Below are 18053 nucleotides of genomic sequence, written 5' to 3' on the forward strand. Positions count from 1 at the left end.
TATTTCCTAGCCCTGGGGCTTTCTCCTACTATTCTGGAGATGTTCAGGAAATGTTTTAAATTAATTTAGCCATTCCAGTTATAAGAAGGAAAGAAACTGCTGCATTAAAAAGAATATGAATCACAATATTACTAAAGCAAAAAGAAAGAACTTTTGGATGAGCAAGTGTCCCTATGTAATTCTCTTATTTTAAAAGAAAACAAAATTGAATAAAAAATCCTCACATATTTATAGAGTACTTTAAGATTTGCAGAATGCTTTTCACACAACAAGCCTATGAGGTGGGGGTCTCATTATTATTTCCACCACTTTACAGGTAAGAAAACTGAGCCTCAGAGAGTGTTTGCTCATGGTCACAAGCTCCTGTCAGCTGAAATCAACAATAACCACCAGATCTCCTGACTCCAAGGGTCCTGCTTGGTTCCATAGGTTACCTCCATACCTAAGGAATATACTTCACTTTAGAATGAATCACTGAATGAAAAAACACTGATTAAGTGCTCGCTGGACTAAAGGCAGTGGGGAAACAAACAGAAAAGCATGACAATGACAGGCTCTGCTCTCAAGGACCTAGCACTCAAATAGGAGAAGGTAATACACATAAGGAGCTTCCTACTGCAATTCAAAATGGAATCCAACATAGGACCAGGAGACACTGAGTGAATACTCACTCGTGAAGCAGGGGCCGGACAACAGTGCTGCCTTCTACATGGGCCTTGTGCATCAGGGTGTAGAGGTAAGGCAACAGGGTATATCTTGTCTGAAGGACGCTTCTGGAAAGATCCTCAAAGGTGGAATTCCAAGCCACAGGGTCTTGTCTCTAGAAATAAAGGAGGGAATACTCATACCAAATCCTTTACCTGACTTCACTGGGACATAGGCCAGATAACTAGAGAGCTGCCCTCTACTACACAGGGAATCTGCAGAGCTTTTGCTTCCTTATTCCCCAGGTTTCCATCCCCCTTGACCTTGGCTAGGGAAGGTGTTCTGATTCTTCCTTTTCCTGTTTTCCTGCCCAAGTGCCCCCAAAATAGTTGGACCCCAATACAAAAATATATCATGGGCAGCAGAGACCAAATGTGTATTTGTTCTGTAGTAGTCTTACACTGCAGTAGCTTACATACATATGAAGAATTAGAGGGGCCCTGGCATTGTAACATCCTGGCAGAATGGAGAAAACTGCCCAGAGTCAGAAGAGAAAGGATCTCGGCTATCTAGATGTTTTTTCTCTTGGGTTTCTGGCAGAAGTGAGATATTCTAGAAAACTCCACTGGCTATGGGAATATGGGTCATACAGATTGTTGTGCAGGGAAGGACTGATGACTACTGAGGTTGTTTCCAGGCAAGAAGGGTCCATTAAGTCATGGGGGAGTAATTGAAGCAGAACGTTAAGCACAAGGGCAAGCCTGAGGCACAAGCTGGTATCTCACCCTGGGCCCAAGTGTGTTGTGGTTCCTAGAGAAAGGGTAAAAGGCTCCCAGTTGCATCCAACGAGCACACATCTCATATTCAGCATCTTGAAAGAACCCACAGATATCTGCTCCCGTCTGAGAACAAAAAGGAAAAATAGAGAATGAGGATTTTGTGGGTTTCTGAAACAATCTAAAAATATTGAAGTGAAGTTGAGTGAGACTTACATAGGATATTCCAAAGAGACTGAATTCCATCATACCTGCAATGAGAACCATACCTATATTGGACCAGGCTCTGACCTTCCCTGTAATATGACTTAGAGAGCTCTGCATGGGGAAAAGTCCAATGAAATATATGGAATGATAAAACTGACTAGTCAGGAACCTGAGCCCTCTCTGATTCTCTTTGAGAGTCCAGAAAAATTAGACTTACTGAACACATAGACTGGATTCCTCTCCCTTCCACAGGAAAGCTTCAGGAAAAGCCCTGCACTTACCAATGATGGATTTATACAGCTGGTCCCATGCTGCTGTGTTGTCTCCCAGCCAATGTCCTGCCCACCTTCCTGAAGAAGGGAAGGTTGAGCGAGTGATCACGATTCCTCTCTTTCCTGTGGCCTCCTGCACACCTCTGATCAGTGAAAAAAATGAGAAATGACAATTTATCTGAGCAGGGCCAGAGCTCTTTCCTGCACAAGGAGTCCTTACAGGGAAGCCCAGGAGCTGAAGACTGTACTCAGCCAGTGACTGGGGGAATAAGATGGGAAAGTGGACTTGTAAAAGTAATCTGTACTTGGAGCAGGAAGAAATTAAACTAGGAGGCACCTTAACTCCAAATACCATGTAATAAAAATGATTTGTTTATATGTGTATGCAATGGGGTGGAGAAGAGGAACATACTTTCCTTTAGATTCTGAATAGATTCATTATCCTAAAAATGTGTCACTTAGGAGAATTTTTATCAATAAATATTTCTAAACATAAAAATGATATTCGAGATAGGAATGGAGCCAGCAATGTCATTCATCTTGAACTCCAATTCTGTTCACTTGCTCTATGGGCTTCAAGGAGAGGGAGACAGGGACTCACTCATATGTGGGCTTTGTCTGGGACCAGCCATAGAGATTGTGCACATCATAGTGCCTCACTGGGCTTCCATCAGGCAGGAATTGCTGACTTTCCATGCACAGGGTCTTACTGCTCAGGCCTTTGTCTCTTGACTCTAGATCTGAGGAAAGAGATGCAACTATAATGGCAAGTACTTCCCATCTGGTGGTGGTGAAGGAGGTGGCTGGAGCTGAGTGGATGAGAGAGAATGGAGTAGGAGTGTGGGATAGATAAGCAAGTCAGAGATAGAAGATGTGAAGCTTTGAACAACAGCAAATGGAAAATGGAAAAAAAAAAGAATTCTGAGCACAATGCACAGATCATTGGATTTAGAATTGCAAAGGACTTTAGAGATAGGCTAAGTGGAATTGTTCACCCAAGGGTTTATTGATGCATTTGGCCTATACTCTGTGCACACCTATGACAAGAACCAAGACAGCTTATGGAATTAAAAGAACTAATGAACTAATAAGTAAAACTAAGAGTTGGTTTTATGAAAAAAATCAATAAAATTGATAAACTTTTTGTCAATTTGATTAAAAAAAAGAAAACCAAATTGCCAGTATCAAAAATGAAAAGGGTAATCTCACCTCCAGCAAGGAAGAAATTAAAACAATAATTAGAAATTACTTTGCCCAACTCTGTGCCTATAAGTTTAACAATTTAATTGAAATGGATGAATATTTTAAAAAATATAAATTGCCCAGATTAACAGAAGAGGAAGTAAAATACTTAAATAACCTCATAACATAAAAAGAAATTGAACAGGCCATCAGTGAACTCCCTAGGCAAAAAGTCTCTAGGGTTGGATGGATTTACAAGTGAATTCTGTCAAACATTTAAAGAACCATTAATTCCAATATTATATAGACTATTTTGGCAAAGAAGGAGTCCCACCAAATTCTTTTTATGATACAACTACAGTTCTGATACCTAAACTGGGAAGAGCCAAAACAGAGAAAGAAAATTATAGATCAATTTCTGTAATGAACGCAGATGCAAAAATATGAAATAAGATATTAGCAAAAAGATTACAGCAACTTATCATGAGAACAATACATTATGATCAGGTAGGATTCATACCGGAAATGCAGGGCTGGTTCAATATCAGGAAAGCTATTAGTATTATTGATCCCATCAACAACAAAACCAACAGAAACCATATGATTATCTCAATAGATGCAGAAAAAAACTGTTGACAAAGCACAACACTCATTCCTATTGGAAACACTAGAGAACATAGGAATATATGGAGCCTTCCTTGAAATAATAAGTAGTAAATATCTAAAATCATCACCAACTATTATATGTAACAAGCTAGATGAACTTCCAATAAAATCAGGGATGAAACAATTATGTCCATTATTACCACTGTTATTCAATATGGTACTAGAAATGTTCGCTTTGGCAATAAGAAAAGAAAAAAATTTAAGGAATCAGAACAGGCAAAGAGGAAACTAAGTTATCATTCTTTGCAGATGATACGATGATATACTTAGAAAATCCCAGAGAATAAAATAAAAAAATACTTGAAATACTAAACAAGTTTTGCAAAGTTGCAGGTTACAAAATAAGCCCACATAAATCATCTACATTTCTATATATTACTAACAAGGCCCAACAGCAAGAGATAGAAAGAGGAATCCCATTTAAAGTTACACTTGACACTATGAAATATTTGAGATTCTACCTGTCAAAATAAACCCAAGGACTATATGAACACAATCACAAAACATTCTTTGCACAAATATAGTCAGATCTAAGTAATTGGAAAGATATCAGTTGCTCATGGGTAGGCCAAGCTAATATGATAAAAATGAAAATTCTACCTAAATTAACTTATTCAGTGCCATACCTATCAAACTCCAGAAAATTATTTTCTAGAGGTAGAAAACATAATATCAAAATTCATCTGGAAGAACAAAAGATGCAGAATATCGAGGGAATAAATGAAAAGAAATACTAGGGAAGATGGCCTAGCCACACCAGATCGCAAATTGTATTATAAAGCAGCAATCATGAAAACAACTTGGTATTGGCTAATAAATAGAGGAGTATATCAACAGAATAGGTTAGGTACACAAGACACAGTAGTCAATGATTGTAGCAGTCTACTGTTTGATAAATCCAAGGACCCTTATCCCTTTGGGATAAGAACTTACCGCTTGACAAAAATTGCTAGGAAAACTGGATAATAGTGTGGCAGAAACGGCATAGACCAATGCCTGACACTGTACATAAGAATAAAGTTCAAATGGGTACATGATCTAGGTATAAAGGCTGATACTATAAACTGATTAGGGGAGCAAGGGATAGCTTATTTGTAAGATTTATGGAGAATAGAGAAATTTGTGACTAAACAAGAGATAGGGAACATTATGAAATACAAAATGGATAATTTTGATTACATTAAATTGAAAAGTTTTTACACAAACAAAGCCAAAGCAACCAAGATTAGGAGGGAAGCAGAAAACTGGGAAATAATATTTACAGTTAGTATCAGTGATAAAGGCCTCATTTCTAAAATATTCAGAGAACTGAGTCAAATTTACAAGAATACAAGTCATTCCCCAATTGTTAAAAGACCAAAGATACGAACAGGCAGTTGTCAGAGGAAGAAATTAAAGATATCTATAGTCATATGAAAAACTGCTCTAAATCACTATTGATTAGAGAGATGCAAATCAGAACAACTCTGAGGTACCACATCACACCTATCAGATTGGCTAATATGACAAAATAGGAAGGTGATAAATGTTGGAGAAGATGTGGGAGAGTTGGAACACTAATTTATTTTTGGTGGAGCTGTGAGCTGATCCAACCATTCTGGAGGGCAATTTGGAACTGTGACCAAAGGGTTATAAAGATGTGCATACCCTTTGACCCAGCAATATGGCTTCTAGAGCTGTCTCCCAAAGAGATCATAAAAATGAGACAAGGTCCCACATGTAGAAAAATATTTATAGCAGCTCTTTTTGTGGTGGACAAGAACTGGAAATCGAGGAAATGTCCATCAACTGGGGAATGGCTGAACAAGTTGTGGTATATGAACATAATAGAATACTATTGTGCTATAAGAAAGGATGAACAAGCAGAATTCAGAAAGGCCTGGAAAGACTTATATGAACTGATGCTGAGTGAAATGTAGAGAACCAGGAAAAGATTATACACAGTAATAGCCACAGGGTGCAAGCACTTCATAACAATGCAAAAACCTAAAACATTCCCAAGGGACTCTTGATGCAAAATGCCATCTACATCCAGAGAAAGAACTATGGAAATCAGAATGCAGAATGAAGAAGACTATTTTCTCTTGTGTTATGTTTTGGTTTGGTTTGGTTTTCCATTCATTTTAATTCTACTACAATAATATGACAAGTGTGAAAATGTGTTTAATAAGGCTGTATATGTAGAGCCCATGTAAGATTGCACGCCATCTCAGGGAGAGGGGGGAGGGTAAGGAGGAGAAAATTTAAAACTTATGGAAGTGATTGTTGAAAACTGAAAAACAAATGAATCAATTAAAAAAAATAAAAAATAAAATTGAAAAAAAATTTTTAAACCAAGACAGCTTAGAATACTGATGGGCTTATCCCTTGAGATACTCTCTTGCCAATGCCAGGCTTCTAAGAATGAACTAAGGCAAAGCTTCAGCCCAAGCATCTTCAAAAAGGTGATCCTGAGTCTGGGTAATATTGTGCCAATGGAAAACATACTTACAGGGCATATAAGGAGGGTGGTTTAATGTGGTATTCATGCAGCCTGGAGGAACTGCTCCATTCACAAAGCTTGCTGGTTCATTCATGTCCTAAAAATACAAAACAAATATTCATATATGTGTGTGTGTGTGTGTGTGTATTACATACAAATATATATGTGTGTGTGTATTACATATATATATGAATACATTGTCAATCTTCTGCCAGGAGACAATGAACAAATGGTTACACCTAGTTTACTCATCACATGGGGGATTCTAATAAATCAGAAGGGGAATCACCTGGAAGAATTGGGTCTTGCTTTCTCTCAGGCAATGTTAGAGAGTCAAACATACTCAAGGGAAATATTGAATTCACTTCAGTGAAAAAAGATAAATTCCTTAATATGTAGGTCTACATTAGGCTTCCTCCCTGCAGGAAAAATTAATGGCAGATGTATGATAGGAATACAGATTGTTTAATGCCTTATTAGAAAATGGTACCCTTAGGATAAAATTGTGCCTGGAATGTCTTCATTATTTACTGACTGATACATTCCACTGCAAAACAATTCTACATGTATACAGAAACAAATAAGCATACACAATATTTTACAACATGTGCATGTTTATGTATGCACATTCACACATAACACAAACACACACACGCACAAACACTTACGATCCATATTCCATCAAACTTCAAGCTCTTCTGGGGCTCAGTGGGATTGTTGTGGAGTTCTCGCAGTTCCCGCTTCCACCACGTGACTGTTGAATTACGGAAAAAGTCTGGGAAGGCAACATGAGCTCTGTAGATCTGTAATGATGAAACACAACCACCAGTCAGATTGATCAGGTCGCTGGCAAATAACAAGGCTGCAGACTGACTGCCAAGTACACCAAAAGAATCCTGTCCCTACTTGATAGTCATTATCTACCTGTACTGGTATTTGGGGGTTCTTTGTTCCTGTGTCTGCATATTTATATATATCTACATTTTGTTGTAGTTCAGCCTTTTCAGTTGCATCCAACTCTCTGTGACTCTGTTTTGGGGGTTTCTTAGCAAATTGGAGTACTTTGCCATTTCCTTTTCCAGCTTACTTTACAGATGAGGAAACTCAGGTAAACAGGCATGAGTAACTTGCCCAGGGTTACAAAGATGATAAGGATCTGAGGCCAAATTTAAAGGCAGATCTTTCTGACTCTAGGTCCATTGTATTATACACTGTGCCACAAAAGTGACACTGCACCACCTGGCTGCTATGCATCATGCCTTTTAAAAGGATATTGAGAAACAATGGAGGTGGCCTGCCTGTTAAGGAGTGAAAAAGAAAGTTTGGTCCTTTGGGTAAGGATGCTTCCAAAAAAGTATGGAAGGAAAACTGGAGTTCAGGACATGGTTAGTCAGAGAACAGAATATTTCCAAAGCACTTACAATGTGCCAGGCATTGTGCTAACTGCTGAATTAATAAGAAAAAGAAACTACTGTTTCTCCTTGAGGGCAGTCCTTTAACAATTTAGACAAGACACTTGTCTTTTACAAAAGCTTCTACAATCCACACTATGGGAGAATCTTTTACCTCCACTTGCGTGTCCCAGTCAAGAGATGCATTGACAGTGACATTGGGCAAATCAGGCCAAACCTGTGGGGAAAGGAAGAAAAGGGGAGCATTTACTTAGAGTAAATTTTGTCTATGTGATGGGTCACAGCTTAGACACATCATGAGGAGAATCACAAGAAGAATTTAAATCATCTCTGGAATTAATCTACTTCAAGGAAACATCCGAGACTCTAATTGCCATAATTCACAGAAATATAGAAACAATGAGAAAAAATGAGCCATTAAAGGATGAACAACCTGATATCCCTTCCCACTCATCTCTAATTAGCATCTCTAATCCTAAATTCTACCTTTCCCCAGACAATGTCACTGTCATCTGGCCATTTGATGAACACATCTTCCTGGAGTCCCCGAGTGAATGCAGGATATGATTGAGTCTCATTGCCAGAAATTGCTGGGTCCTGCAACCAAGAAGGGACAGTTACTAGAGTGCCACAGACAGAATTACTCAAAGACAAGGAAAACGTCAATACTCAAGGAGCAAGAAGACATGAAAAAATCTTAAGGCAGACACACACCAGAATAAGGATGACTCGCATCCCAGCCTCCTTCATTCGATTGATCAGATTAGGAAAGCCAGCAAACTTGGGGTCGAGGGTGAAGTCCATTTGTCTCTCCATGTAATCAATGTCTGCGTACTGCACATCCTGGAAGGAAAAGGAAAGTAATATGGGGAAGTGTCACTTTGATGACAATAGACCCAGAGCAAGTGGATCTCTTCAGTAATGTAGTGTGATAGATCCACTGTGTACATTCTTTTCCAGGATCAAGTGAAAATTCTAGACTGGAAGGAATTAAAATAACTCCTGCATTGGTTTTCCCTACCATCATTTGGAATGTGATAAGGGTATTTGAGATAATGATTTCAACCTGATAAGGATCAAACGGAACCAGTCTATAAACATGTTCTTTCAAGAATATTGATGGGATTCATTCCAAAATAAGATCAACATCCTTTCAAGTACCTATGCTCTTTTTCTTCCAAGTAGCAGTATAGGATAGTGAAAATGGCAAATGTTTTTTGAGTGATGAGAACCTGAGTTCAAATGGTAGCTCACACAGTTGCTAGCTAAGTGATCCTGAGCATGTCAGTCAAATTCTCTGGGTCCGAGTTTCCTCAACTTTAAATTCGGGGTTTGATCACCAAGTTAGAAAAGATGCTTTTCAACTCTAAATCTATGATCCCCTGGTTTCTCTGCTTCTACTCTCAATATTTTAAAACAGAAAAATTACACTTAGAATTAAAATTGAATATTTTGGCAGAAACAGGATGTAATGCTCCATCTGTTTGATATTAATACTAAAGTTGTTTTGTAGCTAGTTACAATACAGGTGATCAATTCCAAATATTCCTGTTGGAAACCATTTCTACACTCATAATGTACAAGTGGAAATTAGCTAGATTGTAAGGTCTCTTCACCGACAATGATTACTTACTGTTTGACCTAAAGTTGTACTCATCTGTATAATCTTTGACAACTCAATTTTTTTTAAAAAGATAAATTCAGAAACAGCACTTTTTGAGGATGTCTGCCAAAATATCAATCATTTAACTTGAAAACGTCTTTGAAACCTTCCAAGTTTCAAAATTAAACCAGAGGAAGAAAAAATCAAAGCCATGAGGAACACAGGACAATTACACAGGCTGGGACTGGGCTATGGAGATAGAGGAGTGGGTGTGCTGGGTAAGGAAGTTCCATACATAGGGGATCTGAGCAGCCACCATGGCATCATAGAGTTCAGCAATTTCAGAATCACTCTCATATCCATAGCGACACAGCTGGAAGCCCAAGGCCCAATAAGGAGTCATCACTGGACGGCCAATCAACTGAAAATAAGGACAGAAAATAGTTGATGTACGTTCCATTCCCTCAGGGTAGGGAACATGGATGGTATGAAATACAGAATAACTAAAACAACTTTCTCTCATTATATGATGGCTTCATAACTCAACTTAATTCTAAAACCAAACAATATGAAAAAAGGGAACTAGCATTCCTGGGAATCGTTGCCATTTCAAAAGAGACAGGAAGTATACATCATTTTAACAGTCTTTAGGTACTACATGAACACAAATTATTATTTCTATTTGTTTCCCTTTAAGAAATTTGGGGATCATTAAAATTAAAAGAAGACACATTAAACTGGGATTGGTCCTACAACTGCTCTATAGTAATGTAGTGGGAAAGAATGCTTTCTTTACATCTCTTTATTGACTTCTAATAGTATGATCTGATCTGCTGTAAAGATAGTGGCTGTGAAAGGTCACCCTGGGTCAGTCAATCAACAGGCGTTTGTTCAATATTTACAATGTGTCAGGCACAGTGCTAAGCACGGAGGACACAAAGAAGGCAAAAGTCTCTGCCCTGAAAGACCTCACATTCTAAAGGAGGAGATATGCATGAAAATAACTAGGTATATACAAAATATATACCTATATAATATAATATATTATATTAGCATATTAGTATAATATATACTCTGTAGAGTAGGTGAATGAATGTGCTTTTCAAAGTGCTAAGCACATTAGATTGTCTCAGAAAACACTTGATTACTGACTGAAGGATTGTATGACTTCCTACCTCAGTGTACTGTTGAGTGACAAGCTCTGGAGTTGGCCCCAAAACCATGTAAAAGTCCAGAATACCTCCCACAGTACGATATGTCAGAGCAGGGGTGGGCTGGAAAGTCACGTCTGTAAACAGAGAATAAGTTCAATAACAAAGAATTATAAAATACAAGGGTTGAAGCAGATTCTAAAGATCATCTGTCCCAATCTGGATAGAAGTATTAATAGCCCATCACCATCACAGGAAGGAGGTCCTCTATTTTCCTTCTGAAGATGTCCCACCTCCCTGAGAAATCCATTCCATCTTCAAATAGCTCTAATTGTTATTACAGTTTTGCTTATACAGAACCGAAATTTGCCTGTCTCAACATTCCATGAGCTGGCAAACTCCATCTAGTTCCACAAGCTGAATGGAGATGGTTTGAAAATCCTAATTTACAACCTCCCCTTTCCTGGATTCTGGACCTACAATTTCTCTGTCTAGTGCAAATCCATACAAAGAAAATCTTCAGACACCTGAAAGTCACCACTTCCAAAGAAATCCCATCACCTTCCCCTTCCCATGTTTCTTTTTCTTCCAAGTACTGCTACTGATAACCATTATTATCCCCATTACCGAGTCCTGAAACCTGAATTCATGGAATCACTAATTTTATACTGCAATCAAAATGCGAAGAAGCCTGAATTTTGAGTCACAAGACCAGTGATCAAATTCTGACTACCCCCCCATCCTACTCACGTGATTAAATATGTCATTTTTTAAAACTCAGTCACCCTCACTTTTCTCCGCCGTAAATTGAGAAGATTGGATTAATAACCTCTAAAGTCTCTTTCAGGTCTAAATTGATAATTCTCTGATATAATATGCAAAATTTTCCCACTTCCCTGCTTTTGTTCAAACTATTTTCTTGTCTGAAATACCTTTTTTCCTCATGCTTCCAAAACGTTTCTGTCTTGTAATTCTACCTCACACTTCAAGATACCTTTTCAGTCCTCTTACTCTTCTTAGCCCTTCGCTCCTGGGGGCCAAGTGTTTTCTCTCCTCTCTAAATTTTTTTAAAGCCAAAGAAAAACAAAGTTCATTAAAGACTCATGATATTAGATTGACTTTTAAGGAGCCTAAACATTTGTAACGCTTGTATTAACAAGCTGGCCAGATAGAATCTCAGCTAGACAGTCTGAGCAGGATTGAATCTGAGCCCCCTCTCTACACTTTTGTAGCCCCCTTTTTATACCTCCTTTCTTTCCTTACTGTGAACATCTTTGCATGTTATTTCTATACATATCTTGTCTCCACTTTTGGATTAAAGACTGTTTAAGAATATAGACCATATGCCTTTCATCTCTTTATCCATCTTGATGAAAAGTCCAGGGATTTCTTCATATCAAGAGCTTCATCAATGTGTACTGAACTTTACTTAATTAGAGTTCTGCTGTAACTGTCCTATTCAGAAACCTCCCAGAATTTTTGGTAACATGAGATCATAAAAGAATCTGCCATCTTACCCATGGCATTACTGTTGAGCAGGAGCACTCCATGGGCATTGCCATCCTCTTCCAGACCCATGTAGTAGGGGTGCACACCATAGGAATTCTTCTTATACTAGGTAAGCAGTTGAAAAGAGATGAGGTTTATGCATAAGAAATACAAATGAAAAATAGATAATAAAGCTGGATCCATAATCTTCCTTGTGGGAGATTTAAGTTCTCAAGGAAAATAAAGAATAAGAGGGTGATTCATTTCAATAAGGATTCATAATTTGGTTAACCAGATTCATAACTATGCCCAAATATGAGCATAAACTTGGATAAACTAATCCAGAAATGCGGCCAAAGAAAAGAAGATGTGTAAACAGCTATAATCCATATAATACTTACCCCTGGGGGCTGGTCTCGAGAAAACATTCCCCATGTATGCCAGTTCAGGTTCCTCCGGAATGTCGTGTGCTCAGTTTCCCCAAAGCCATAGAGGTAATGGGATGGGAGACGGGTGGAGATACGTAGGAACATGTCATTAAAGGTAAAACCAGGGACCTGGGAATCCCAACTGAAACACAAGAGCAGATCACGACTCAGGAGGGTTGAAGAATTCCTGTGGTGTGCATCCCTATGACATGAATCTGCAGAATAGCCTTAATTACTCTAACTTCATTTGCTAGACTTCAGGATAAAGAAAGTCCCTGAAGCATCTGATTCTTTGACTCATAGGGCTCTGATTTTAGAGGTGTTTACTGCAAATAGCTTTTAGAGATGAGGGAAAGGGGGCTTGGGACTATACAATAAGCTACGATGATACAGGAACAACAAACAGGTAGATGAAATAGTTCCTAGCCTCAGGAAGCTCACAAGCCAAACAGAAAGAAAAAACTATTAGAGAACAGCATAATGTATGCTACTAAATCAATACAATCACAGCTAGGTGGTGCGGTGGAATAAATATCAGACCTGGCAGTTAAATGGCACAGCACATACAGGGCCTGGCCTGGAGTCAGGAAACCTTCAGTTCAGATCCAGCTTCTGACGCTAACTACCTATGTGACCACAGGCAAGTCACTTAACCATTGTTCACCTGGGGCTCACAAGAGCTCCTACCTACAAGGGTTGTTCTAGGTAAGGAAGGACGTAATAATTGCTCATTGCTTAGCACAATGCCTGTCATATAGAGTAAGCACTATATTCATGTTAGTTTTTATCGTTATTATAAGTGTCAGAGATGTATTTTTTAAATATTTTTTTAAATATCCTCATCCCTCAAATTAAAATCTAATTACACCCACTCATTTATCCTGTTCACCTCCTTAGCACTTCCTTCTTTTCCCTATCCTTTCATTTCTTTTTCTCCTGCTTAACTAAGGTAGACCAGCTGTTTCTCAGGGAAACTCATGTTGGTTTTTTTAATAACAGATCCAACTTAAAAACATGCTGTAAACTCTAGGATTTCTGAGGAATGAATTCAAGCTTCTGATAAAGTTGGATGTCTGAGAAAATGGTGCCTGGAAAGAACTTGTTTATTAGTGTTGTTATTTTGTTGGAATACATTTTTCCTGGTTTGACTTTCTCTCCCTGGATTATGAAAAGATTGGCCTTTTCATCAAGTTCTACAACTTGCGTTCGGAGAAACCCCAGGAGTATTAGATCTAGGTTTTCCTGCATCTGGGCATGTACAATGCTGAATCTCATCCATTCTATACAAGACATAATAGAGTTGTGAATGTTTTCCACATTTTTGTCATTAGAAATAATAACTCAGAGTGATTTTCCAGATCTTATACTGGTTAGAATGAGGAAAAAATGGGAGAAAACATCTTTTTCTTTAACTTTCTCCCAATCTGGACACATATCATATTCAGTTTAATTTTTCTTTTAAGTGTTGAAGAAACTGATAAAAGCAGAAATTATCCATAAAAACTTAAAATGAGTACACCAATATATATTCAGGTCTCTCTCTAACAGGTTCAGTGACCCTTATAGTGTGTTACATTAACTAATTTATACAAATATCATATATGGAAGTAGAAGAGATGATGCAAATTTCCTCCCATAGTAGTATTCCATCATCATGGAAGCCTTGACTGGAGTCACGCAAAACATTACAGTTAAAAGGAACCCTATATATCCTCTGATATAATTGCCTCACTGTATGGATTAGGAAATCAAAGCCAAGGGATTTCAAGTCACTTGTAGAATTTCCCAGAAGTACTATGTATTTGCATTTGTTCAAGATTTAAGACTTGAATCCAGTTCACTAGTATTTGGTGACCAAACCCAGTAGCTCATTCCATGATTCAAGAAATCAGAGTCAAGTCAATATCTAGATTGTCCACTAATGTCTATACATATGGAGAAGGAAAGTACTTACATCACAGTGCCTGTGCTTTTTCTGCGGATCTCAATTCCAAATGGGTTTTCCTTGATGCTCACCTCATAGAGAAGACTTTCAGGTTGGCTGATGGGGGAGCTTGGAATATTTAAAGGCACTGGGACTTCATACCTTTTGTTGCTGGGATCATCAATCTAGGAAAGAGAAAACCATTGTCTCCATAAATAATTTGGGGCTCACACATTTGGGGTCTTAGAATCAGATTCTACCAATTGAGAGCTGACCTGATTCCAGGTTTCTGAGGCTGAATCAGCTATTATTCCTGAAATAAGCCATACATGGCCAGGGGAGTACTATCATTTAACTTTTACTCATACAAGGATGCCTTTGTTTTAATGGAAAAGCTGATAAGGCCACTATTATTATTACTGTCAGAGATGTATTTTTTTAAATATCCTCATCTCTCAGATGAAAATCTAATTACACCCACTCATCTATCCTGTTCACCTCTACAATGAACTATAATTTATTTATCCCCCTCAAAATCTTACTAGATTACATTTAATATTCAGACTATCAAGTATTACTACAATGAGATTGTATGATCTTTGAGGATAAGAACTGTCTCCCTTTTGTGTCTGAATCCTGAGTGCTTGGTATATACTAAACACTGAATAAATATCTTTTCATTCCTTTCTTCTTTCATTCATTCTTTCTTTCTTTCTTTCATTCACTCTTGTGAAGTTAGAAATTCTGTAATGCAAACCTCACCATACAGATGAAACTAAGGCCAAAAGGTCTGTGACTTCCACACATGACATCTAATGGCCTTTCTACTTCTAAATCTAGGATCCTATGATGTATCTATATAGCCAACAAAGATATGACTTTCGCCGTAGGGCAGATAATTTTAGCAGAATTATCCCTCCAAATCAAATGTTTTCATCTGCTGCCTGCATTATCAAGATTGGTCCTTCCAAAGACTAATTTAGATATGAAATTTTATTTTGGGGGTTAGTTGTAGGGTCACAGGAGATGCTAATTGGTCTATGTAACAGTAACAGATTTTGAGCTCTTTGATGGATAGGTCATCTATATCTCTCTTAACCAATGCCGAGCATACCACAATGCATACAGAAGGCATGTAACATACCTCAAATGAATATGGTTGAAAAAAATTCAAGGTGAAGTGCTGACAAACAATAGTAAATAATAACTATAGAGCATTTTACAATTTCCACAGCTCTTTCCATATGGTACCTCACTTGAGATCAATTGCAATCCAAACAGCAAGGCACTATAAGGATTATGAGCCCCGTGTCACAGATAAAGAAACTGAAATTGTGTGGCTTCACAAGGGTAACACTTCTACTAAATATCAGGAAAGAGATTTAAATGGATGTCTTCTTGATTCCAAATCCAATGTCCTATCTCTATTGCTACACTGCCTCAAAGAAGATCTATGAAGCAGAGGTAAGATTTCAGTTGCCTCCTGAATGATGTACCCATTGAACATAAAATAGGGAGAGATTAAGAAGATGGTCTGATTTAAGAAAAATGGGGTTTTTGTCTGTGATTTATTTCTTAAGCAATTACAAAATCATGGAATTCCACGTCAAATTGCAATTACAAGTGTTCCATCATATCTTCCCCACCTATCATATGGAATACCAGTAATCCATGTCCATCGTGACAATCCATGAACCAAGTGTTTGCTTTTCCTTTCAAACCTTAACACTTTATAGCCATAACACTTTAAACCACTCTAATCATACTTAAAATTCCCTGCCTCATAGCAAATTTTCTTTTCTGATACTTCCATTGCCAACAGAGCACTGAAGAGAGGAACATGCACACGGTGGATGCTACAGAAGTTTATCACCCATTTGTCTCACCCATTTTATTGTAAGTTCCCAGAGTTCAGGAATTACTTTTACCTTTCCTTTTATCCCCACAGTTTAGCATACTTCCTGGCACATGGTAATCACCCAATAAATACTAGCTGGTTGAATGACTTTTCCTTATTTCCGGCAATCTTCTCTGTCAACAAGAGTTCTAAAGGGAGCATACCTTAAACTGTAGCATGTTGTTGGTATGGAAAGTCACCTCCAAGCGAAGCTGATCTATGGGAGGAGAAGGATAGGGACTGGCTCCAGGAATTCGAGAGATAGTTGCTGTTAGGCCTGCTGGTCTACTCTGAATGTCAGAGGCAGTATAATAATATTTTGTGATATAGCAAAAAGGGACTCCAGAGGAATCGTTTGGCTGAAAAATAAAAACATCAGAAACTCATCAGAATGACAAACCTGGAGAATAAGTAGGTCATATCTAGTCCCATCTCCTTGAAATCATTCTCTTAGATTCCTTTTCCAATGTTCAATTCTTAGGAATTTCTTCCTAATACTTTTTTTCCCATTTGATGAGGCTTAAGCCCTTGTTTTATTCATGCATCTGTCACTACAGAGAACTCAAAAGCTCTATTCATTGCTAATATTCTTCAGTCATCTCTTTATCATTCCAAGTTCAATATTGCATTAGGAGTCCAGAGAGATAAGCTGTCAAGTCCTACCAGGTCATTTGTCAGGACATTTCTCACCTAGTTTTTCTCCGCTCACACAGCCACCTTTTTGACAGAATCTCATTAACTCATATTAATTCTATTATAATATCTTTTATTAAAAGTTTTTTGATGTCTTTCATTTTACAACATCATTATTTCTCCTTTTTTCCCTATGGAACCATCCCATATAACAAACACTATTTTTTAGAATTGAGAGAGACAGTTAGGTGAAAAGAATAAGGAAAGACAGAGAAATTTGGAAAGAAATAGAAACAGAGGAGACAGAGGAAAAAGAAAGAAGTAAAACAGAAAAGTGTGATGGAGGACAGAAGGAAGACAAAACAGAAAAGGAAAAAATAGGGAAAATCAGGAAAATTGATTATCATAACACAAAAAAGTCAGAAAGTATTCTCAGGTTATAAAACTTATGGATCTCCAGCTCTGAAAAATTGTTAGGGTCGGAGGGTCTTCTCACTTTTCTTCTCTCTGAAATTTACTGATGCTGTTCAGTCATTTCAATTATGTCTGACTCTTTATTACCCCATTTGGGGTTTTCTTGGCAAAGAGATTGGGAAGGTTTGCTATTATCTTCTCCAGCTCATTTTACAGACAAGGAAACTGAGGCAAACTGAGTTAAGTGGCTTGCCAAAGGTCACACACCTAGTAAGTATCTGAGGCTGGATTTGAAGTCAGGTCTTCCTGATTCCAGGTCCTGTGCTCCATCTACTGTGCCATCTAACTGCCCTAAAACATCCTTCCATTTTGTTTCCTTACCCCAAGTCTCTTTATACTTAAACATATTCTCCACTTGGGGCCAAAGTTTTCTAAAGCATAACTTTTTCCATGTTATCCACCTCCACACTAAACTCCAATGGTTTCATATTTCCTCTAGGATCAAATAGAAAATCTTCTGTTTACTATCTAAAGGCTTTCCACATCCTGATTCCTTTCTACATTTCTAGTTTACTCCTCACATGCTCTGTGATCCAGTTACAATGACAAGCCTGTAGTCCCTTTAATATCACAGTCATCTCCATCCAATCTCCTTGCCTCTACATTGACCATCATCAATACCTGGAATTCTCTTTCCCTTCACCAGACTCTTGGACCTCCTCCTATAGCAGGCCTTTTCCAGTTACATCCCCACCTCTGCCAAGTTGTTAAAAGTATTTCCCTCTAAACTGCCTTCTAAATACTCTACATTTATCTTTCAGGTAATAAATTATTAACACATTGTCTCTTCAGTTGGAGTGGGAAAAGGATGAG

General features: G+C 37.9%; 1 protein-coding gene across 1 annotated transcript in view; it reads right to left on the bottom strand.

The window, feature by feature from the left end:
- The window catches only part of LOC140533147 (uncharacterized), a 212479-nt gene that overhangs the window by 13898 nt on the left and 180528 nt on the right, over positions 1–18053 (bottom strand). The window contains exons 118-133 of the mRNA XM_072652516.1: positions 16298–16492; positions 14267–14421; positions 12286–12454; positions 11914–12010; positions 10421–10533; positions 9541–9666; positions 8357–8485; positions 8129–8239; positions 7797–7859; positions 6899–7033; positions 6240–6327; positions 2502–2640; positions 1910–2043; positions 1638–1672; positions 1431–1547; positions 672–820 (exon numbers count right to left, since the gene is read on the bottom strand). Coding sequence (XP_072508617.1) covers positions 672–820; positions 1431–1547; positions 1638–1672; positions 1910–2043; positions 2502–2640; positions 6240–6327; positions 6899–7033; positions 7797–7859; positions 8129–8239; positions 8357–8485; positions 9541–9666; positions 10421–10533; positions 11914–12010; positions 12286–12454; positions 14267–14421; positions 16298–16492 — 1955 coding nt within the window. The remainder of the gene's footprint in view (positions 1–671; positions 821–1430; positions 1548–1637; positions 1673–1909; positions 2044–2501; positions 2641–6239; positions 6328–6898; positions 7034–7796; positions 7860–8128; positions 8240–8356; positions 8486–9540; positions 9667–10420; positions 10534–11913; positions 12011–12285; positions 12455–14266; positions 14422–16297; positions 16493–18053) is intronic.

Source organism: Notamacropus eugenii, chromosome 3 (genome assembly GCF_028372415.1).
Source record: "Notamacropus eugenii isolate mMacEug1 chromosome 3, mMacEug1.pri_v2, whole genome shotgun sequence".
In the NCBI taxonomy this organism is placed as follows: domain Eukaryota; kingdom Metazoa; phylum Chordata; class Mammalia; order Diprotodontia; family Macropodidae; genus Notamacropus; species Notamacropus eugenii.